The sequence below is a fragment of the Esox lucius genome, chromosome 16 (genome assembly GCF_011004845.1).
Source record: "Esox lucius isolate fEsoLuc1 chromosome 16, fEsoLuc1.pri, whole genome shotgun sequence".
Lineage (NCBI taxonomy): Eukaryota > Metazoa > Chordata > Actinopteri > Esociformes > Esocidae > Esox > Esox lucius.
Genome location: NC_047584.1, coordinates 33,055,857 through 33,079,690, shown reverse-complemented (window position 1 = coordinate 33,079,690; position 23,834 = coordinate 33,055,857). Strand labels below are relative to the sequence as shown.

Here is a 23,834-nt window from a genome sequence, read left to right as displayed (position 1 = left end):
TGAGATACGATATGTCTTGTTGCAGTAGTTTACACTAAAGTCTAGTTTCCTGGTGGCTCGGTATTCTTCGCATGCATGCTGTCCGCCCCGTCTCTCATTTCTGTTGGTCTGCGCGCGTGCCAGGTTTCCTGAGGACACTGGCTAGTGGCCAGCCTGCATCAAAGCACCAGACTACGAGTAAACCGGGGGTGGGGGGGGGGGGGTCCCTTTTTCCTATCGCGCTAAGTACTCCTACTCAGCCTATATAGGCCCAACCATCTTTTATGGGGACTGTAGACCTTCTTGGCGACGTGTTTTCCTGATAGTATAGGCTCCCATAAATTATGCAAACATATTGTTATTTTCAGTCTTCTATTTCATGGTTCATTCTCTGTGTGTGCCGTGCGTGCGGGCGTGCAATAATAACACTAAAAACACAGCCCAGTCAATGAGGATCTGTGAGATTTGAGGGGGTGGACAGTGCAGCCCATCACATCCGCTCGTCCTTAAACTGTTATTTAATCCCATTTCGATTTTTTTCTTACCTTCCATTGTTCACCACGTCTCTCTGCCTTGGAAACCGCGGAGGTAAGGACTTAGCAATGGGCAATGAAATGGACCGTGTCCCTTCACATCATTGAACTACTATGAAGTAACGTTCACGGCTCTGCGTCAATGGTAGTGTCGTTGACTTGCCACTGGGCGGCACGATAACCTCAGCCAGCGTCAATTCGAGCTGTCACTGACCCGATAGGGAGGCGGGTTCAAGGCGGTAAACAGTGAGGGGAGGAGCCGGGGAGTTGAGAGCAGGGAGAGGGGAGCGAGGTAGGCAGAGAGAAAAAGCAGATAGGCTGTTGAAAATGGAGTGCTCACGGAGAAGGTTTATCGGAGACTATTCGAGGGGATGTAAAAATGGGAAGACCAGGACAGTTACTCTAAACTCCAAGTAAGGAGCAACTCCGTCGCCTTGACCCTTGGGACCAGTCCGGCCCCCGGGAACGCCATTAAGATACTTGGCTTCTGCACAACATCAAAGTCGGTAAAAGAGATAAAAGGTGAGTAGCGAAGTGACTTCCGCTTGTACAATGGGAACTGTTCAGAGTGTTTGTGGACACTTCGTAGAACACACTCGCACACCTCGTGTTGTTTATTCATTGTTGGGCAATTATGTAACATAATTTCGACGTAGCAACGTGTCCTCACTGCTGCACACAATTTGTTCACTCTGTATTGATACTCTGCCGCTGCGACACACAATTCGGTTACATTTGTTGTATTTTATGGCTAGCTCTCTAACGGTTGTAGACCTCTGCGCTGGCTTGATTTGCATAATTATCTGTATTCTGTTCTGCCTGTCTTTCTTGACAGTCCGTATTCTAGGTTAACGTGGCTGGCTGTTTTTTGGGGGGGTCTAGATATGATATACAATCGTCAAAATCACATGGAACTTAACTAACGGACATACAAAACGTGACGAGGCAGCCCACTGTCCACACAGAAATCAGGCGTGGATCTAACTAGCTTGCTAGTAAGCTTAGCTTCACCCATAGTAGTGGAAGTCGCCTGTCTTTCGATTTTGGGAATCGTATGTTGCCACCTACTCTACCGTAGGAAAAAGAGCTAGCCCGTAAGCATTGCTCACAGTAGGTACTGTAGCTTAGAAAGAAAATATGTCCTATTCGTGAGCCCATCCATGAGTGCCCGCCACGCAGGTTCACGTTGACCACTAATCCTTGTTTGTGTCCTGATCGAGTAGCTTAAGGAGGAAGGGGATCGGTAGGGGGGGTTAGTTAGAGGAGATGGCTGACTAGACCTGTAGACAACTCCGGTAAGGCCAGCAAGTGTGACACCAGTAGCCTGCTGACATTAGCATTTTCAGTACAGCAGTACAAGTCCGGGAGTAGAGCAGTCGGAGGTACTGTACAAAGCCTGCTCCATCATCTACTGTAATAGCTCTGACAAAAGGGAGAGGCTGCATTTATGTAGGCTGTCGCTTTGCTCTTTGTACTGCTTTTTCTGTTAGTTTACTCTGTGATGGAAAAACAAAACCGTAATTGCACTGACTTCTTTTTAGGGTTTTTTTCTGAGGCATGTCTGAAAGACCTCTAAATCAATCAGAACCATCAGGAACAAAGGCCAACACTTACCATGGTGTTGTGGATGGCTTCAGGCTGACAGTGCATAACCCGACAGATCTACAGACCAACAGTTGGTCTGTTGCTTTCTAACCTGCTTCAATAACTACTCTGTCCCATTGCATCTCTCACGTCCAGCCGAACCTCTTAGCATGATGCGTCGTTGTTACAGCACTGCAATGGGACTTCAGGAGGGCAGAACCTTCATGCCTTTCATACTGCACACCTGGGTGACAGATTTCACAGTGACACCCGCAGTCTGTCAGCTGTGGACCATTTGTGTCCCAGAGGGGACTCGTTTGCAAGCGGCACAGCAGGACAGACTGGCGGTCTGGCAGGGGTCCAGCCATACCTGCTGATTGCATTGGGCTGTAAAATCAGATAGTGATGGTTTTACACAGAACCGTTCTGGTGGCGGGTGTATTTTTAGCCCATTAAAGCAAAGGTCATGACAGCATCTGATGGAGCTGATTCTAGATGTAACTCTGAAAGGCTAGTTTGAGGACTAATTTCACATGCAGATCTTTTAGCCAGTGCAGAAAAATGCTTAAGTGACCAGCTTCGCAACACTGCGAAAGAACATCAAACAAATCAGCCAAACCTATAAATGTCGATGATGGAACATTACCATCGAAAAAACACGTTCAATATTAATGTGTGTTTATGTTTGTGATGAATGTAGAAAGATGTACTATGAACAAGATGTACCTCAATAGATGTATTCAAGTCTGCCATATAGACTCACTCAAGTGTACGAAACAGTTTCAAGACATCTAATAAATGAGAAGTTCAACCTCTCTACGGCAGCCCGATTCAGAGATTATTTCCCGCACTAATTTGTCATTTTCTGAGCTGAACTGATTAGTGAAAATTCTTCCAGTAACTGGTTATCAGAATTAAGATGCCTGAGTGAGCCACCTGTAGGCTATATGTAGGACAAGAGGACTCGATTTAACCTCCTGTCTCAATCCCTTCATTACAGAGCCCCCCCCCCACCCCTCTCGGCCTTCTTCACTTCCTTTTTCTTAGTATCCATTGGCCATCCATCCATCTTCTTCCCCTTATCCGGGGCTGGGTCGCAGGGGCAGCAGTCTAAGCAGGGATGCCCAGACTTCCCTCTCCCCAGACACTTCCTCCAGCTCTTCCGGGGGGACACTGAGGCGTTCCCAGGCCAGCCGGGAGACATAGTCCCTCCAGCGTGTCCTAGGTCTTCCCCGGGGTCTCCTCCAGGTGGGATGGGACCGGAACACCTTCCCAGGAAGGCGTTCCGGAGGCATCCGAAACAGATGCCCAAGCCACCTCAGCTGACCCCTCTCGATGTGGAGGAGCAGCGGCTCTACTCTGAGCTCCTCCCGGGTGACCGAGCTTCTCACCCTATCTCTAAGGGATCGGAGAAAGCTAATTTCGGCCGCCTGTATCCGGGATCTTGTCCTTTCGGCCATGACCCAAAGTGTCCATTGTTGTGGTATGAATTCACCCCCCTTTGAGCCGACCAGAGTGTTACTATTGGAACGCCTGGTCCCGGCGGAAAATGAAACGCTGCTGTCACAACGGTCGGCTGCAGACGACTGGCCGGTTGGGCTGTCAATCGACCTGTCAGACCTGACGGGACACTGATCTTAGGGGGGGGGGGGGGGGGTGTGTGTGTCTTGTGAATGTAGTTCCCATAACTCTCTCTACCCCTTTTTCTTTCTGTCTCCTCCCTCAGGTGTCTCAGTATGAGTCGTGATGGGCGGAGGAAGAGGGAGAATGATGACAATGGCTGGGCATCCAGAGTGAGTCACTTCCTGTCAGTCTGATATTCCCATTGGTTCCCTGTGAGATCATTTGGTAGTAATTGGGCCCCTGCAAAAAAATTCATATTTATATAAGAAATGTTTATATTGCCACACTAAATGTAAAATAAAAATAAAAATCACAGATGTGATCTCTGTATAATGCCTATGAAAGACCCACCCTGTAAAACCTTCTTGACAGAGTACCTAGTGTCCAACTGAATTCACCGTGTTCCGGTTTTCAATGTCCTTGACCACCTACAAGAAGGATGACTATTAAGCTGTTGCCTTTTTAGAAGAACTACACACAAACTGCCACCATCACCATGTGATGTCATTCCACAGCTTTACTGGACTTAGAACACTCTTTTCTTAAATTGGCAAATATTTAGAAATAGCAGTGGGTTTCAATAAATTGATAAAATCAGTTGAAATAATTTGTCTTAAATGACCACGTTTTGGTCGTGCAGGAAGTGTCACGTTGAGCAGTTAGTCCGAGCGAGTCAGTCAGGGCCATGTTGGTCATTATCGACACGTTTGCCTTTAAGGATTCTGGTTCCATAATGATGCAGAATTTACATAACTAACAAAGCTTTGAATAGTAAATGGCATGACAAATTTTAATATTCTCCTAAAGCTCACAGGATCATAAGGAGCGTTTCACAGGCTGGAGGATTGTTTGGGAAATGCATGACAGATGATGACAATGTTTCCATTAAACCAACACCCACAGACATGCACTGATGTTATACTACAAAGACATCATGGACCAGCAAGGACGTGGTCTCCACCCGTCAGGCATGATGAGCCAGCACTGTAAACTCCATTGGTTGGAGTCGGACACTCATGTTTCCTAGTTTCTTGCTGGAATGAATTCTGACCTGTGCGTCTCTGTGTGCGTGCATCTGCGCAGGGAGGTTACATGGCTGCCAAGGTGTCCAAGCTGGAAGAGCAGTTCAAGTTGGACGCCCCCGGAGAGAAGCAGAAAGGTGTTTCCGGCTCCAGCATCTTTGCCGGCGTGGCCATCCATGTTAACGGCTACACCGGTGAGACTCACGGCGGGTTACCAGGGGTGAAACCGTTACATGCATTGGTACAGGTCTGCTCGTTCTGCCCCCCCCCCCATTGACTTCATTTAAAATTGATTATATTTTAATGTTTTTTTCCATCAATATTCACGCAATACCCCATAATGTCACATTAAGAAATGTTTGCCAATTTATTGAAAATAAAATATGTATGTATGCATTAAGACCCTTTATTCAGTATTTTGTACAACAATCACAGCCTATCTGCCTCAACTGTCTGCCTGCTTTGCACTCCTGGATTTGGGCAGGTTCTCCCACTCTTCCTTACCGAGCCTCTCTAGTCACACCAAGGTTGCCTTGGCTGAGTGTTTTGAGTGGTTGGTGAAATGAGTCTGAGGTCCTGTTCACTCTGGATCAGGTTTCTTTCAAGGACCTTTCTGTATTCGTTTCCTAGTTCCTGCCGCTGAGAAGCATCCCCACAGCATGATGGTCCCGCCACCATGCTTCACCGTAGGGATGCTTTAAGCCAGGTGATGAGCGGTACCTTGTTTTCGTCAAGCCTAGCCCTTGGCATTCAGGCTTAATAGTTAATTTAATCAGACCAGACAACCTGTCTCATAATGAGTGAGTGCTGTATTCCCATTCTACTATAAAGGCCTGGTTGATGGAGTTCTGCCATAATGGTTGTCCTGGTCTATCTCTGCAGAAACACTGTTAGAGTGGACGTTGGTTTGTTGGTCACCTCCCTGACTAAGGACTTTCTGGTCTGGTTACTAAGTTTGGCTGGACGACCAGTTTTAGGACGTTTTGGTAGTGCCAGACTTCTTCCATTTCACAATGACGGAGCCCTAGCATGTACATTGGATATTAAAGATTTTAATATTCAAGGAATTGGTGCAAATTTCTGAAAATGTTTTTGTCATTATGGGAAACGGCCAGCAGTACACTGTGCTCATTGTGAAACATGGGTTGAGGCTGTGCTCTGTAGCCCGCAGGCCTGGGTTGAGGCTGTGCTCTGTAGCCCGCAGGCCTGGGTTGAGGCTGTGCTCTGTAGCCCGCAGGCCTGGGTTGAGGCTGTGCTCTGTAGCCCGCAGGCCTGGGTTGAGGCTGTGCTCTGTAGCCCTTAGGACTGGGTTGAGACTGTGCTCTGTAGCCCTTAGGACTGGGTTGAGACTGTGCTCTGTAGCCCTTAGGACTGGGTTGAGACTGCTAGATAGTTGAAAGAAAGGGCTTTGTAGCAGGGGCGGTGATGGGCGGTCATCACTTTATACCATTATTTATTTTTTTATCGTTGTTGTCTTCCTCCTTTCTCTACGCTTCCACATTCCCCCTCTTATCTAAAATTCTCTTCCTTGTTTCATCTTTCTCCCCCAAAAAACCCTCCTTTCCCTTCTTCTTTTGTCCTTCCATCTTTCTCTTTTCCACTGACAGTAAATGTGATTAATCTCTATGAATATCTATCGCAGAGGATACATGAAAACAATTCCTCTCTCCTGGTGTCTCTCTTTTCGCTCTCGCTTTCTCTCAATGTCCATATCTGTCTGTCCTTCCATCACACTCTCTCCCTCTCTCACACTCTCTCTCTCTCTGTCTTTTTTGTTATCTCTGTTTGATTAAGTAAGGATTTCTATCATAACAGTACTCTTATTTCTCCCTCAGCTTGGCTCTTCTCTGTGTCTTCCTCTCTGAAATATGTAGGTCTGTGAAACCAGCCTCTGTGAAACCAGCCTCTGTGAAACCAGCCTCTGTGTGTGATAATGTCCCCATGAGAACACATGAGTGTGTTTGATAATATGCCTGGGACAGATCTGATGTGGTTCTTCGTTTTTTGCCACGTGCATATTCGTGTGTGTGTGTGCATTCTCAGCTGTATACTGTATATTTCAGAGTATTAACCAGCCTATTCCCGTTCTGCGCCCAGACCCCAGTGCGGACGAGCTGCGGCGGCTGATGATGATGCACGGAGGTCAGTTCCACCTCTACTACTCCCGCTCCAAGACCACCCACATCATCGCCACCAACCTGCCCAACAGCAAGATCCAGGAGCTCCGGGACCAGAAGGTGGTGCGGCCTGAGTGGATCACTGAGAGGTGTGTCTTTCTGACTGGATCGCTGAGAGGCGTGTCTTTCTGACTGGATCGCTGAGAGGCGTGTCTTTCTGACTGGATCGCTGAGAGGCGTGTCTGGGTGTCAGTGATTCCTGATAGGAGCACTGGTATTTCAGAGGGTTCTCACTGTTGGTAACACTACAAGAGTGTCTGATAGATGACTGGCAGCATTTGAGTTCACAGGACGTCTGAGAAAAACTCCATCTGTTTGGAGGAAGCTTGTTAGATTATCCGGCACGCCGTGTTTAGATTATAGTTCTTCTGAACAGAACAGAAATTAGCCTGTGTATATGTAGGAAAGCACAGCGAAATTCTTACCCCAATTCAGTAGTTGACAGTTGATCCACCACTACGTTCTGAGAGTACATTTGTGTATGGCTACAGGCGTTTCCAGTTTGCCAGCATTATTAACTGCTTCCCAGAGTTTGACCATCCCTCTCATCCCATCTACAGTGTGAAGGCTGGCCATCTCCTGTCCTACCTGCAGTTCCAGCTTTATGCCAAGCAGAAAGGCCTGAGCTTCCCCAGCCTGTGTGTTCCCCCGGGCCAGGAGACCACAGCACCCGGCCGTGTTCTGCCTCCACCCGGCCACCCCCACCCCAGCCTTGGACCCCCCACATCCAACCTCAGTCACCTAACACCCGGCCACAACAACCCACAAGCCAACCAGACTAACCCCCTATTGGGTCACCTCAGTCCAGTGTCTGGATTCATCAGAACCATATCCTCCAACCACCTGTACTCTGACCCGGGACACATCGCGCCCCACCCACCCGGCCACGTTCAGCCCAAGCCAGGCTGCTTCCGACCCCCTCCACCTGCCTACACCCAGCCACAGACAGCTGGTCCTGTCCTAGCACTCCCCAACCACGAGCACTCTAAACCTGGACACGCAACACTCATGTCCAACCTGTCCTTTTCAAATCACCTACAGCACAGCTATCGGGAGTTGGACTTCAGACTGTGAGTGTGTTGGTGTTGAACTGGTGCTGTCAACAAAAATGAAATGTGTGCGTTTTAGTAAACTGTTAAGGCTTTATATATACAGTGGGGAGAACAAGTATTTGATACACTGCCGAATTTGCAGGTTTTCCCACTTAGAAAGCATGTAGAAGTCTGTAATTTCTATCATAGGTCATCTTTAACTGTGAGTGACGGAATCTAAAACAGAAATCCAGAAAATCACATTGTATGATTTTTAAGTAATTAATTTGCATTTTATTGCATGACATAAGTATTTGATACATCAGAAAAGCAGAACTTAATATTTGGTACAGAAACCTTTGTTTGCAATTACAGAGATCATATGTTTCCTGTAGTTCTTGACCAAGTTTGCACACACTGCAGCAGGGATTTTGGCCCACTCCTCCATACAGATCTTCTCCAGATCCTTCAGGTTTCGGGGCTGTCGCTGGGCAATACGGACTTTCAGCTCCCTCCAAAGATTTTCTATTGGGTTCAGGTCTGAAGACTGGCTAGGCCGCTCCAGGACCTTGAGATGCTTCTTGCGGAGCCACTCCTTAGTTGCCCTGGCTGTGTGTTTCGGGTCATTGTCATGATGGAAGACCCAGCCACGACCCATCTTCAATGCTCTTATTGAGGGAAGGAGGTTGTTGGCCAAGATCTCACGATACATGGCCTCATCCATCCTCCCCTTGTGTGCGCTGCAGGATTTTAATCCATGACGGCATAGTGTGTTACTAATGGTTTTCTTTGAGACTGTGGTCCCAGCTCTCGTCAGGTCATTGACCAGGTCCTGCTGTGTAGTTCTGGGCTGATCCCTCACCTTCCTCATGATCATTGATGCCCCATGAGGTGAGATCTTGCATGGAGCCCCAGACCGAGGGAGATTGACCGTCATCTTGAACTTCTTCCATTTTCTAATAATTGGACCAACAGTTGTTGCCTTCTCACCAAGCTGCTTGCCTATTGTCCTGTAGCCCATCCCAGCCTTGTGAAGGTCTTCAATTTTATCCCTGATGTCCTTACACAGCTCTCTGGTCTTGGCCATTGTGGAGAGGTTTGAGTGTGTGGACAGGTGTCTTTTATACAGGTAACGAGTTCAAACAGGTGCAGTTAATACAAGTAATGAGTGGAGAACAGGAGGGCTTCTTAAAGAGAAACTAACAGGTCTGTGAGAGCCGGAATTCTTACTGGTTGGTAGGTGATGAAATACTTATGTCATGCAGTAAAATGCAAAACAATTATTTAAAAATCATACAATGTGATTTTCTGGATTTTTGTTTTAAATTCCGTCTCTCACAGTTGAAGTGTACCTATGATAAAAATGATCTACCTCTACATGCTTTGTAAGTAGGAAACACTGCCGATTTTGCAGGTTATCAAATACTTGTTCTCCCCACTATATGTGTATATTAGTGATTGGTGTTGTATTGTCTTGGCAACAACAAACATTAGAAGGGAGTAAACGCCATGGGTTCCATCCTGTGATTCTTAATTCACGTCTGTCTTGGTCCAACAGGAACGGGTCACTACTGACATATGACAACACAGGGACTATGCAAATGAACGGGGCCCGGGAGGGGGGCCCCTGTCTGATCAGACCCCCAAAGGGGGCGAAGAACCATCCTGTTACCAATGGTTTTGCCCTCCCTGTGAATGGTGCCTTAAAACCTTTGGACCTTTCGCCAACATGGCCCCATCCCCCCTCATCCAACCTTGACGCACCCAAACATCTCTACAGCCCCCCCAGAGGCCCCAGTTCTCCCACCATCTCTCACCATAGAAACCACTTGCAACCAACCAATGAACAAAGACCCAAGCCCCCTCCGCCGACCTATCAAGAGGCAACGGCAGCCTCGGCTTCCCGCCCCCTCAATCTCCCACCTCCCAAGTCCTGTCAGTCAGATTCCCCACCTGAGAAACCACACACCCCACCCGACCTAAACACCTCCCCTTCCTCTGTCCGTCTGAATGGCAGTCACCACAATGCCTTTCCTCCTCACCCTGGTGTTATGGAAACCAACAGCCTATCAGCCAATCCTGTTTCATCAAACTCCGCCCCCTCGGACAGTGACCACCAGTCGGCAAAGGCGAAGACGGGAGGGATCATCTCGGAGTACTACTCTCACTCTCGCCTGCATCACATCTCCACGTGGAGAAATGAGTTCTCTGAGTATGTCAACACGCTGCAGAGCTCCAGGAGAGCCACCGGGGGCGCCAACTTCCCCGGCAGAGACCGGCTAAGACGCCACAGGAGAGAAGGTGAGTGTGTGTGTGGAGTGTGTTTTAGGTCTTACCCAAATGTCCCAGTGAGTATAGTAAAACCAGAAAAAATTGGCCTCATTGGGACCTTTTGCCGGACCCCCATGAGGCAAAGGTCAATTTCCAGCTCAGGGTTTAGCTTTAGGGTCAAACTAAAAATGTATTTTATAGTTAGAATTGGGGTTTCTTTAAGGTCCAGGAGTTGTTGGTTAAGGTTTACTTTACATCTAGGTAAAGTTTAGGCATAAATGTTACTTTATTGAGGTTATGGTTAGGTTTAGGGTTAGATTAGGGTTAGGTTTAGGGCAAGGCAGCATGCAATTTCTATTTTCTGGTCCCCATGAAGGTTGCTGTACAAACGTGTGTGTGTGTGTGTGTGTGTCTGTGTGTGTGTGTGTGTGTGTGTGTGTGGGCCCGAGGATGAGATGATCTGTCCAGGGTTGAAACATTTTCAAACTAAATAAATTCCCTGGCTTAGAGGATTTCTGGGATCAGGAGGGAATACGCAGGAAATCCTCAATACTCCAACCAGGATGTATGGCAAACTTGGGAATGATTGAATGTTCGGATGGGTTTCATTACTCCGTCACGTGTCTTTCCCCCTTTCAGTCCCCGCGTGTTGTTAATGTGTCCGTGTGAGCTTGATTGCAGCGCATTCTGAAGACCTTATTACGTAATCAGTAGCTGCCTGTCTATCAAATCTACCTCTTAATCAGCCTGCCTGCCTGCCTTTCTCCATCAGTCTGTATGTCCGCCACTTCATCTTTCTGCTCCAGTCTAACTTTCTCCAATTCTGTCTTCTTGTCTTCCAATCTGTCTGTTTTGGATAAGGTGGCCCGGCTGTCCCCGGACCGCAGTCCTGCATTTTGCATGTGGACATGGACTGTTTCTTCGTCTCCGTGGGGATCAGACACCGGCCAGACCTTAAAGGTACACACGTTCACGCCCCCTAATGGCCACGCCCTTCCATTAGGAAATGTGTCATTAGGACAAATCAGAATCTTGCTTAAAATGCTCTGAATGTGACCCAGTGGACTTAATTCAGCATCACACTGGCTAGTTCGGCTTGTCATGGCCCAAGGCCATCTGCCAGAATCACTGGACCTGTTCTAATTGGCCGACCATCAGAATGGACCAATGGAGGACGGCGTTACCGTAGCTACCCAGCCAGCTGTAACATGGCTGAGGAAGAAGAACACCTGTCAGAATTCTGTTTATTGACCACAGTTCAGTATTCATTAACTTCAGGTCACTGGGTCTGGACCCATGCTATGAGGTTTGAACTGGACTTTCTGGTGGGCTGACCTCAGCCTGGTGGGATTGGCGACAAATCCTTACTGACTGTTAACACTGGGGTCCCCCAGGTGTATTTCCTCAGTTTTCTGCTTTACTCCCTGACAGTGGCTCTGCACAACAGCCTCTGCATGCATGTTCCCAGTCATCACCAGGCCTTTATAACCAGCAGAGAGGATTCAGTCTGCTTTGAGGAGGTTAGCAGACAGGCCTCGGCCTCAACCTCAGGAAAAGGGAGGTGATTGTTGAGGAATCAGAGGGGAAACAGGCCCTGATCCCTGTCAACAGAGAATCTGCCGTTATGTTTCCTCGTCATTCACATAGCAGAGTCACGGACATCCACGCTGCGGAGAGGACCCAGCAGCAGCTGAAGGCGTTGCCATGCCGTCCTGGGACATCATCAGCACCACTCTGACCGGCTGGAGGGTTAATGCAGTACATCACTGGGGCCAAGCTTCCACCAAATCAGGACACCTGACAAAGGTTCTATCGCGTGAACAAAAACATCGGCCAGAAGGGATCTCTGTCAGAACACAAGATCCCATTAGAACAGACTGAGATGGCTTGCATTTAGGCCATTAGACTGCTCAAAACCTGAATGTGACTTGCACCCCCCCCTTTCTTTCTCTCACGCACAAACACACAGCCTAGTAACCAATGGTTTGCTAGTTAGAAACCCAGACTAAACACGATGAATAAATCTGCTGAAGACTGTTACTGTTGACTACTGAACTATTTAAACATCCTCAATTTAAACCCCTATTTATCCTCATTTATGTGTTTATCAGTGTTGTGACATTTAACTATATACTCTGTATCAGTAGTATATTCAACTATATATACTGTATTTAAAACCATTCACTCTGTTTCACATGAGTCAGTCTGTTAGCATTTAGTTAAAACTATCCGGTTCCTATGCCAGAGAAACGCACCAATGAGTGTTGTCCTAACTGACTAATAACCACCTTTCTGTCTCCCCTTTGTCCCCAGGGAAGCCAGTGGCGGTGACCAGTAACCGAGGTCCTGGCAGAGTGGCCCAGAGGCCTGGTGTTGACCGCCAGCTGGAGATGCAGTACTACCAGAAGAAATACTCCCACCTGGCCTCAGACAGGAAGGATGAGGACCTGGAGGAAATGACCTCGCCACCTGAAACTGAGAGACACGCATCCCACGGCAACAACCGTGTTGACACGGCTACCCTCTCCATGGCCGAGATCGCCTCCTGTAGCTATGAGGCCAGGTACAAAAGGAACACACACACACACACCTGGTTGTTGCCAACATATTTGAGAATGCATGTATATACTCAAGTGATGGCCATTTAAGGCTTCATTATCATTCTTCAAGCAGCAGGATATTGTGCTAGCAGCGCTAACTCAGATTTTCATTTTCAAAATGAAAGCCATCATTGAAATGTATATGGCAATGTACACTTAACAAAATTATAAATGCAGCACTTTTGTTTTTGCCCCCATTTATCATGAGCTGAACTCAAAGATCTAAGACTTTCTCTATGTACACAAAAGGCCTATTTCTCTAAAATATTGTTCACAAATCTGTCTAAATCTGTGCTAGTGAGCACTTCTCCTTCACCTCACAGGTGGTGGCATATCAAGATGCTGATTAGACAGCATGATTATTGCACAGGTGTGCCTTAGGCTGGCCACAATAAAAGGCCACTCTAAAATGTGCAGTTCCATCACATAGCACAATGGCAAGTTCTGAGGGAGCATGCAATTGGCATTCTGGTGCATGCTGTCCAATCAGCATCTTGATATGCCACACGTGTGAGGTGGATGGATTATCTCGGTAAAGGTGAAGTGCTCACTAACACAGATTTAGACAGATTTGTGAACAGTATTTGAGAGAAATAGGCCTTTTGTGTACATAGAGAAAGTCTTAGATCTTTGAGTTGAGCTCATGATAAATGGGGGCAAAAACAAGAGTTGCGTTTTATAATTTTGTTCAGTGTAGTTATTAATCTAGTCTGTACATTTTTTTTTGTCTGTTCCAATGTTGTTCTTGTCTGTTCTTTCTTAGAGACTAGATTGTTAACTATATTGCCTCATTAATGTCAATGATGCCTTTTATTGTGATAAAGAAAATCCGAGAGCTGCCAGCATAATATCCTGCTGCTAAAATAACACTAATGAAGCCTTGTTTGGCCATCACTAATATACTCTACCCAAACTAACATGTTGTCTCTGGATCTGTCTCTGTGGGTCTGTCTCTGTGTGTGGTTGTGTGTGGTTGTGTGTTAGGCAGGCGGGGGTGAGGAACGGGATGTTTTTCGGCCAGGCCAAGCTGCTGTGTCCCTCCCTGCAGTCTGTCCCTTATGACTTCCAGGCGTATAAGGAAGTGGCCCTGACCTTGTACAACACCCTGGCCAGGTGAGGAGGGGGGACAGTCCTTTGTTACTAGGCATGATTGTAGCACAATTTCATCAGTGTCTTTCTTTCTCTCCCTCGCCTTCACCCCGCTCTCCCCCTCCATCTGTAGTTACACTCATAGCATAGAGGCTCTGAGTTGTGATGAGGCGTTGGTGGATGGCTCTGCCCTGCTGGCTGAATTGGGTGTTACACCAGATGAGTTGGCGAGCGCCATCCGGGCTGACGTCAAGGAGAGGACAGGGTGCTCGGCGTCCGTGGGCATGGGTGAGTGGTGCCACACCTCCCTCTGCCAGCCCAGGGTGTCATTCTGAGCGCTGCCACCTCCTCTGGTAGAGGCTTACTTTTGACTGCAACTAAAGTAGCTTGATATTAGCTGGTCTTTTGGTTTTGGAACTTTACATCGGTTTACAGAAAATAATTAATTACATTGAAATCCATTATTGCTCGTCAATGCGTGTCATATAGATTTTTTAACAACAATTATGTTGTTATTGAGAAACAAATTCAAGTAAGTAGTGTTCATAGAGAATATACACCTTTGTAGACAAAAAACTAGTTTTTTCTGAGCCTTAATGAGTTTCTATTTAAGTACCTTTTCTGTAAACCTATGTAATGTTTCCACAGCTACATGTTCGCTAATGTCACACTGTTTCTAAATGTTTCACTGCAACGCTGCAATCAATCACATTTATTTATAAAGCCCTTTTTACATCAGCAGTTGTCACAAAGTGCTTTTACAAAACACCCAGCCTGAAACCCCAAAGCAAATAACAAGAATGTTGAAGCACAGTGGCTAGGAAAAACTCCCTAAAAGGGGCCGTAATTAAGGAAGAAACCTAGAGAGGAACCAAGCTCTGAGGGGTGACCCGTCCTCTTCTGGCTGTGCCGGGTGAACATTTTGAGAGTACAAGTTGTAATAATTAATAAATGCATCTGGGCTGTGTCCAGAGTCGATGAAACGTAATCCAGGTCAGCAGCATGACCAGATGGACAAGGACAGGGACAACCTGGGGGGTGGGTCAACACTTGAAACCTCTAAGGTAGTGGGGCGAGCTTAAGGAAGCAGCTCGGAAAAGTTTACTTCCCACTGTCATCCCGCTGACCTCTGTGACCTGTGCAGGATCCAACATCCTGCTGGCGAGGATGGCTACTCGGAAAGCCAAGCCTGATGGACAGTACCTCCTGAGGCCAGAAGAAGTGGACGACTTCATAAGGGACCAGACCGTTACCAGCCTGCCAGGTATGGACACTTGCACCACCTGCTGGTCACACACAGACTGCATTTCTAATGATGTGGATGGTCAGGCTGAATTAAATAATGATTCTGTCTCACAGATCCTCTTTCTGCTTGGTAGGAGTTATCCGACACCATACTAAGCCAGGATATTAAAGCCTATATATCAAGTACCTCTATATTCACCCACTTCAGTTTATTGGGACCTACTGTGTCTTAACTTGATCTGGTGTTCCCAAGACCCTAAATGTGTTTTGAGATCAGGCCTGCGTGTTTTTCAGTGAATAGCCGGGTAGAGGATACTGTAGAGTATGGGCCCGCGTTCAGTATAATGGTGTCGTTTAATGAACGTGGGAAATTAACTCTTTGTTTTCTATCTGAAATGATCCTGCTCCTAGAAGGCAGCTACATACAAAACGTGTGACATTGCCAGTAGGGTGTAATGGTTGCCAACGGACAGAAAGCTGGTGAATGTAGATCTCTCCTCTGCAATGTCCTGGTTTTCATCTCCAAAATCATCCCTCTACCTCACCCCCTCTCGTCCCTCTGCCTCTCGTCCCTCTACCTCACCCCCTCTCGTCCCTCTGCCTCTCGTCCCTCTACCTCACCCCCTCTCGTCCCTCTGCCTCTCGTCCCACTGCCTCTCGTCCCTCTGCCTCACTGCCTCTCGTCCCTCTGCCTCACTGCCTCTCGTCCCTCTACCTCACTGCCTCTCGTCCCTCTACCTCACTGCCTCTCGTCCCTCTACCTCACTGCCTCTCGTCCCTCTACCTCACTGCCTCTCGTCCCTCTACCTCACCGCCTCTCGTCCCTCTGCCTCTCGTCCCTCTGCCTCTCGTCCCTCTGCCTCTCGTCCCTCAGGTGTGGGTCGTTCTATGGGTGGTAAACTGGCGTCTCTGGGGGTGAGGTCTTGTGGGGATCTGCAGCAGGTGACTCTTCAGCGGCTGCAGAAAGAGTTCGGGCCTCGGACCGGGCAGACTCTCTTCAGGTTCTGCCGAGGTCTGGATGACCGGCCCGTCCGCAGTGAGAAGGAGAGGAAGTCCGTCTCGGCCGAAATGAACTACAACATCCGCTTCACACAGGTCAGGACGGGTCTGATTTCAGCTGGTTAGAACTAGTCTGATCTTGTCGACACCAGTCATAACTGGTTTCCAATGGTCAAAACTGAGGTGAGAGGTCACTCCATTCTTCCCCTCTCCAGGTGGATGAGGCGGAGTCATTCCTGACTAACCTGTCCATGGAGTTAGAGAAGCGTCTGCAGGGGGCGGGGCTTAAGGGTCGCAGGCTGACCCTAAAGGTCATGGTCCGTAAAGCTGGTGCCCCATTGGAGCCTTCTAAATATGGTGGTCATGGAATCTGTGATAATCTGGCAAGGTAAGTGACCGGCTCTGAAGTGTCAGTCCTAATTTTCATTTTTATCAGAGTCCTAAAACTGCAGACTTAATGTAGTAGAAGACAATGCTCTGTGATTCTGAACATCATGGCAGGTAAGAAGTTGCCTAAATATGCATTATTTCATAGGAAATATGCATTATTAAATTTTTTTACTAAAATAACTAAAAGCATATAATTTGTCTGTCATTTTAGTCATTCGTTCTTTTGTGTGTGTGTGTGTGTGTGTGTGTGTGTGTGTGTGTGTTCCCTTCACCCACCTCTCCTCCCTCAGGTCAGTGACCCTCGCCCAGACAACAGACAGTGGTCAGCTGATCGCCTGTGAGGTCATCAAGCTCTTCCACACCATGAGTCTGGAGGTGCGGGACCTGAGGGGGGTGGGCCTCCAGGTTCAGCTTCTCGAGGGGGCCCATTCAGACCCCTCAGGACCCAAAAGCCGTTCAATCAGAGACATGCTGCTGGCCCCGCGCCCCCCGGCCCAGCAGTCCCCCGCCCAGCCCCGACCCTCAGGTTTGTGTTTTTGGGTCTATTCAATACTGATCAGTGTCTCTAGAGAAATCTGCTAGGTGACCTGAATGTTCCTCCAGGAGGCTTTCATTCAGCGTCTGTCTCCTCCAGATCCGCCACCTGATGCTCTGGATTCAACTACCAATCAGGAGAGGAGATCGTCTGCCAGAGTCCCGGCTGGCGTCTCCACAACCCGCCCACTTTCACCCGCCGAGCCAATCCCAGGGACAAGCAAAGGGGAGCCACCACCCACCATTCACACCCCGACCCGGACACGCCTCAACCTCAGCATCGAGGTCCCTTCGCCTTCACAGGTGCAGTCCTCATTACCCATCAGCACACTGCTTCTGGATGCCTGGGGGGGGCTCAGGGGGGCTCAGGGTCGGCTCTGGAAGGGCTAGTGTGAAAACTTACTGACTGAATGCTAAATACTTCAGTCCAGCAGAACATGCAAATCAAACTTCTACCTTGATAAAAAACGTGTGCTTTTCAAGCGTCGTCTGTTGGCGGTTTGAAAGCGTCGTCTGTTGGCGGTTTGAAAGCGTCGTCTGTTGGCGGTTTGAAAGCGTCGTCTGTTGGCGGTTTGAAAGCGTCGTCTGTTGGCGGTTTGAAAGCGTCGTCTGTTGGCGGTTTGAAAGCGTCGTCTGTTGGCGGTTTGAAAGCGTCGTCTGTTGGCGGTTTGAAAGCGTCGTCTGTTGGCGGTTTGAAAGCGTCGTCTGTTGGCGGTTTGAAAGCGTCGTCTGTTGGCGGTTTGAAAGCGTCGTCTGTTGGCGGTTTGAAAGCGGCGTCTGTTGGCGGTTTGAAAGCGTCGTCTGTTGGCGGTTTGAAAGCGTCGTCTGTGTCGGTTTCAGGTGGACCGGTCTGTGCTGGAAGCCTTGCCTGCTGAGTTGAGGGAACAGGTTGAGAGTTCCTGGACCCACAGGGAGACCATGAGACCCCACTACAGATCACGCCTTGGCCCTTCCTCCCCTCACCCCTCTCCCCCCCCACCCCCACGCATGGCCTCCCCCCCTGAAGGTCGGTCTGCAGGAACTCTGGTGCTTCAGATCCCCAACCAGTCTGGACAGTCCGGATCCACTGGGATCATACTGGAGCTGCCAGACTTCTCCCAGGTACACACACAATAATACACACAAGTTTGTACAGCTACCCGCACGCACGCACGCACACGCGTTCATCAAGACCAATGCTCTCCACGTATCTTCTGTTTGTGATTGCAGGTGGACCCGGATGTGTTTGCAGCGCTCCCTCCAGAGCTCCAGGAGGAGCTGCGTTCAGCGTATGTCCGTCGAGGAACCCAGGAGGTCACGGGTAAGACCGCCCAAACAGGAACTGCTGTTCCTTCACAGTGGTCTGGGTCCGTGGGCTGGAATGGTCGGTCAGCCTGTCTCATTACCACCCACTGTCTCCCCTGGTTGGGTGTTTTTCTACCTCTGACCCTCTTTCTTGTCTCCCCACGTAACAGAACAGAGGAACCCTCTGTTGCAGCTCAAGAATGTAGCGGCCGGGGTGGGACGTGTGAAGCGCCGCTACAAGAGGAAAAACACCAACACCAGCCCTGCTAAGAAAGGTCCCTCCCCTCTAAAGAGACCCCGCCCACCAGGAAGCAGCCCTGCCAAAGCCCTGCCACACGCGCTTAGACCCCGGGACCTCTCCAACGGCCTCAAGGTGAGTCCCTAAACCCTGGTCCAGGGTCAGCTTTGTGGTCGGTATTATTGATTGACGTGATCTGAACCCCAACCAGCTGGAGAATGGACCCTCCACCTCCACCCTGAAACAGGACGCCCTGGAGACACGCTCCAAGATCACCCTGCGCCCCAGACCCACCCTGGCTGGAGCCTGGGATTTCACCGACATCCGAACACTCCTCAGAGAATGGGTCACTACCATCTCAGGTAGGAGGATGGGGGAGGGGGGTCACTACCATCTCAGGTAGGAGGATGGGGGAGGGGGGTCACTACCATCTCAGGTAGGAGGATGGGGGAGGGGGGTCACTACCATCTCAGGTAGGAGGATGGGGGAGGGGGGTCACTACCATCTCAGGTAGGAGGATGGGGGAGGGGGGTCACTACCATCTCAGGTAGGAGGATGGGGGAGGGGGGTCACTACCATCTCAGGTAGGAGGATGGGGGAGGGGGGTCACTACCATCTCAGGTAGGAGGATGGGGGAGGGGGGTCACTACCATCTCAGGTAGGAGGATGGGGGAGGGGGGTCACTACCATCTCAGGTAGGAGGATGGGGGAGGGGGGTCACTACCATCTCAGGTAGGAGGATGGGGGAGGGGGGTCACTACCATCTCAGGTAGGAGGATGGGGGAGGGGGGTCACTACCATCTCAGGTAGGAGGATGGGGGAGGGGGGGTCACTACCATCTCAGGTAGGAGGATGGGGGAGGGGGGGTCACTACCATCTCAGGTAGGAGGATGGGGGAGGGGGGGGTCACTACCATCTCAGGTAGGAGGATGGGGGAGGGGGGGGTCACTACCATCTCAGGTAGGAGGATGGGGGAGGGGGGGGTCACTACCATCTCAGGTAGGAGGATGGGGGAGGGGGGGTCACTACTATCTCAGGTAGGAGGGGGGTCACTACCATCTCAGGTAGGAGGGGGGTCACTACCATCTCAGGTAGGGGAGGGGGGAGGGGGGGTCACTACCATCTCAGGTAGGAGGATGGGGGAGGGGGGGTCACTACCATCTCAGGTAGGAGGATGGGGGAGGGGGGGTCACTACCATCTCAGGTAGGGGAGGGGGGAGGGGGGGGTCACTACCATCTCAGGTAGGGAGGGGGGAGGGGGGGTCACTACCATCTCAGGTAGGAGGGGGGGGTCACTACCATCTCAGGTAGGAGGGGGGGGGGGGGGGGGGGTCACTACCATCTCAGGTAGGAGGGGGGGGAGGGGGGGTCACTACCATCTCAGGTAGGAGGGGGGGGTCACTACCATCTCAGGTAGGAGGGGGGGGGAGGGGGGGGTGACTACCATCTCGGGGGGGGGGGGGGGGGGTCACTACCATCTCAAATAAAACTGTTGCTTCTAATTTCAAGAAATGCTAATTTAGTCATACAAAATTTACTCTTCTATATAATTTCTTTATAACAAAAAAGAAATAAAAATAAGCACAGTTAATAGAAAAATATTAGTTATGATAGAAATACAGGACATGGAAGAGGTCAGGTCCTCAGGTGAGCGGGGCTTGTATGTTAATAATGAATGTTGTTTTGTCAACATGTTTCCCCCTTAGAGCCCATGGAGGAAGACATTCTCCAGGTGGTGAAGTACTGCACTGATCTGATCGAGGACAAAGACCTGGAGAAACTTGATCTAGTCATCAAGTGCATGAAGAGGTATTGTCAAGTCATGGTGACTCATTTCCACTGAGTCTTAAGGTCACGCAGGTCTTGGTTAAAGAAATTGATATTTCTAGAATACAGCAGTAAATTAGTATTTTTAGTGATTGATGCAGTTTAACCCTGCAGTAGTGTGTTCAAATTAATCCCAGAGCTTTTTCAGCAAAACACACTTCCCAATCTGTCTTTCAACAAAGCAAAAAATGCCTAAAGACATCTTTAATATATGTAACGCTCATACAAATCCACAGATAAAGAAACAAGTGTGTTGGCATGTTGCCTGGTTCAACCATTGTGTGTGCAAAGATTGGCTAAAATCCTGGGCCCTCTTTTAGTTTCATGCATTAATAAAGCATTGACTTGACCGTTCAGTGAAAGTAGTGCTGTGCAAAATATGCAGGGGGCGGTTGATTTAGTGATAAAACTGAGGCTGCTAAATGATTTGACCAGTTGAGTTCCACTTTGCTGTGCTAACCTGCGTCCTGTGTGATGGCAGATTGATGCAGCAGTCGGTGGAGTCTGTCTGGTGCATGGCCTTCGACTTCATCCTGGACAATGTTCAGGTGGTGGTGCAACAGACTTATGGAAGCACACTGAAGATCACATAGGAAAGACCTGGCTGCACCTCTGGTTACACCGTGTCAAGGGGGGGGCTGCTCTGTTGGGGTACTAGTTTGAGGAAGATACCAAACCTCCTTGGGATCCTGTTCCGTCCGAAATTCTCTGCACCAGTAATCTGTTGTCACCTGACCGTTATTGCATCATGATCCTGTCTGAAGAGCGCCGGGGCATTCTGACGTCACCACAGTAGCTCTCAATCGCTATGACAACCTGACCCGCGTTCTGTCCCAACGCCATAGAAGCACGTCCGCAGAACCGGGGACTAGACCAGCAGCCGGACCCGTAAACCTGACCCAAAACATACGGTCCAAACATCCGTGGGCAGGGGGGAGGGGGCAGGGACCCCATTGGTCAGGACCTACTGGAACTCTGAGTGATGGCTGGTTTGGCCACAGGGTCTGGGAAAATGCCAGTGTGGGACAGACTGCTGCCTAAATATGCCACGCAGGGTCCTTGCCACCTCAAATGTGTAGTTGCCCTCCTGCCTGTTCTGTGGTGTCCAGGATCAGAAGTAGAATGATGGCAGACCTCTACTCCTCCTGATTCTATTTCTGTACTTTCTTGTTTTTGTTAGTAATTTTGTTACTCCAAGCTCTGTCACGGAAGCCACAGAAGTATCTGCAAACTGACACGGTAGCAAGAAACAGCTAAAATACCTGGTTGAGGGGTGGTCTTCGGTTTGTTTTGAAAATATACTTTTATACTTTTCCTCTGCAAAAAAAAAGAAAGTGCCGAACGTCGTTATAGCATGTAAATAGTGTTTTCAACTCCGCCTCAAAAGAAAAAGCTTGTTTCTTTGTAGATGTTTTTGTTTTCTCTTGTATTGTTTACAAGTACTGTTCTGTTAACTGTTGTTAGTGCTCTTTCATCATGGCTAGGTGTGTGTGTGTGCCTGAGTGTGCATGTGCCTGTGCACTCAAATTGCTATTAAAGTGAGGTCCTTCTAGCCAGCCCTTGCATTGACAATATTTTTTTTAGGTTAGGGTTAAGTTTTGCGATAAAAGTAGGTTATTGAGGTTAAGATTCAGGTTGGGTCAAGGTTCGGGTCAGGTTTTGTAGTGGTTCCCAACCAGGGGTACTAGGACACCTGGGAGTACTAGGCTTCTCCACAAGGGGGCACTTGAGAACATTAATGACACCATAGGCTTGCTAGTAAGCCTTAATATGAGGGGGTACTCCAGGGTTACTCTTGTTGAGAGGACAGTAACTGAAAACGGTTGGGAACCACTTAGAGCAAGTCTTATATGTGGGGTTAAAGGCTAGAGGATGTAGGGAAAATAGTTTTATTAAAGGATACTACTTCTCCGGTCCTCACTTCAAATGCAATTCTGTGTGTGTGTGTGTGTGTGTGTGTGTGTGAGTGTGTGGAGACCAGAAGCTGGCCAAAGCCCTTACTTTACTATTTTTATGCAACTTCTTTTTGGTTAGCTAAGACGCAAAATCACAATGGTCAAAACGTCCCTCCTCCCCTTCATCCGCTCTGGTGAAGAAATATGGGGGAAGGCAAAACCGTGTCTTTGGATAGTTGCAGATTTATTCATACAGGGGGGGGGGGGAGGCGGCATTTCAGACAGTTTCCTGATTCACCCGGACTGACCTTTATGCTGTCACTGCTTTCTATCAGAAGAAATTATTATACACAGTGTCACACTTGTGACATGACGGTTATACCAAGTTACTGGGAATGTTCCCCTGCTCATTCGTTGCCTAGCAGACAGAACCACCTTTGATCGGTATTTTTACTTTCAAATAATTTATCATAAGCTCTTAGGCTGCGCAACTGACAGGAGTCAGTGCCTAAATTCTCTTACTGGCACTTGAACCAACAACCCAATGTAGATATGAATAAACTACATATAGCAATTATGATAACCTGGCAAGCAACTACTGAGCAGGGAAATGCAACCAGAAACAAAATAACTGACAGTTTTGTTCTCTTTATGACATCAACAGTTATAGACATGGTGGATTTGAAATGGCTTCTGGACCCAATTTGTGATCATATAACAGTTGGTGTTCTAGTGAATGTAGTTCTGGACGTGAGAGGCAGACGGACATCCTTTTGTTTTGGGTTTATGGTTAATCATCATTAAAATGTTGATGCTGTGGTCTCTGAGTGACTGTAAAATACTCACCAATCCTCATCCGCCATAACTCTACAAAAGGGAAGGGCCAGAAGGAAGTATCTCATTGGTCAGTGTACCTGTCCAATGACTGACCTGTGCCTGAAGACCTGAAGCTGTGACTTCATTTGTATGTTTTCTAAGAACTTGATAATAAACTTGGAACTTCTTGATTGAAATTACAGTTTGAGTTTTTATGTGATTTGGAGTTGTTTTTGCACTACAAAAGGAATGACAAGTCAACCTTGCAGTTACCTAAGTGGTCACACGGTCATATTTATAGGCAAATTGAATTGGGACTAGCCCATTAACTACCTCAGTAGTTAGCTAATGGTTTGCCTGGGTATACAGCAGTGCTTAATTTGTAAGCGGGGTTCGATTTTGGCAGCCGGTTTTCGGCCCAAGACCGGCACCTCTCAGAATTTGTTCAGTGTCCGTCAGGATCCCGGCTGAAATTAAGTGCTGGCACCCAGACCCCTTTAACGTGGACCACTGATCTTGTACTGTTCCCAGTTTTCCCCATGTGGGCCACCATACTCTTTGTTTTGACACAGAAGTTTTTTGGTTTTTTTTACATTTTTCCATCATGTACATAGCTTGATGACATTCTCAAAATGCATTGGAAAATTATACATAGGCATCATAACAAAAATAACTAGGATGACAATTATAAATAAAA

At 48.4% G+C, this 23,834-nt stretch overlaps 1 protein-coding gene across 3 annotated transcripts; it reads left to right on the top strand.

Moving 5' to 3' along the window:
- Window positions 1–580: 580 nt before the first annotated feature.
- rev1 (REV1 DNA directed polymerase) lies at window positions 581–23,339 on the top strand. Of its 3 annotated transcripts, XM_029125881.2 has the most exons (21): window positions 581–1,034; window positions 3,823–3,889; window positions 4,803–4,935; window positions 6,839–7,007; window positions 7,479–7,988; window positions 9,508–10,250; window positions 11,082–11,180; window positions 12,534–12,783; window positions 13,805–13,933; window positions 14,043–14,197; window positions 15,054–15,173; window positions 16,029–16,249; window positions 16,369–16,541; window positions 16,834–17,069; window positions 17,178–17,380; window positions 17,918–18,178; window positions 18,287–18,377; window positions 18,532–18,734; window positions 18,811–18,961; window positions 20,306–20,408; window positions 20,908–23,339. In XM_029125881.2, the coding sequence occupies exons 2-21, from the start codon at window positions 3,833–3,835 to the stop codon at window positions 21,017–21,019; spliced, it is 4,119 nt and encodes a 1,372-aa protein (XP_028981714.2). In that variant the 5' UTR covers window positions 581–1,034; window positions 3,823–3,832; the 3' UTR covers window positions 21,020–23,339. The 3 variants fall into 3 exon arrangements, with proteins under 3 accessions (XP_028981714.2, XP_028981716.2, XP_028981715.2); XM_029125883.2 differs by lacking the exons at window positions 581–1,034; window positions 3,823–3,889 and having other exon boundaries at window positions 4,806–4,935; window positions 6,805–7,007; XM_029125882.2 differs by lacking the exons at window positions 581–1,034; window positions 3,823–3,889; window positions 4,803–4,935 and adding an exon at window positions 5,424–5,447.
- Window positions 23,340–23,834: the final 495 nt, after the last annotated feature.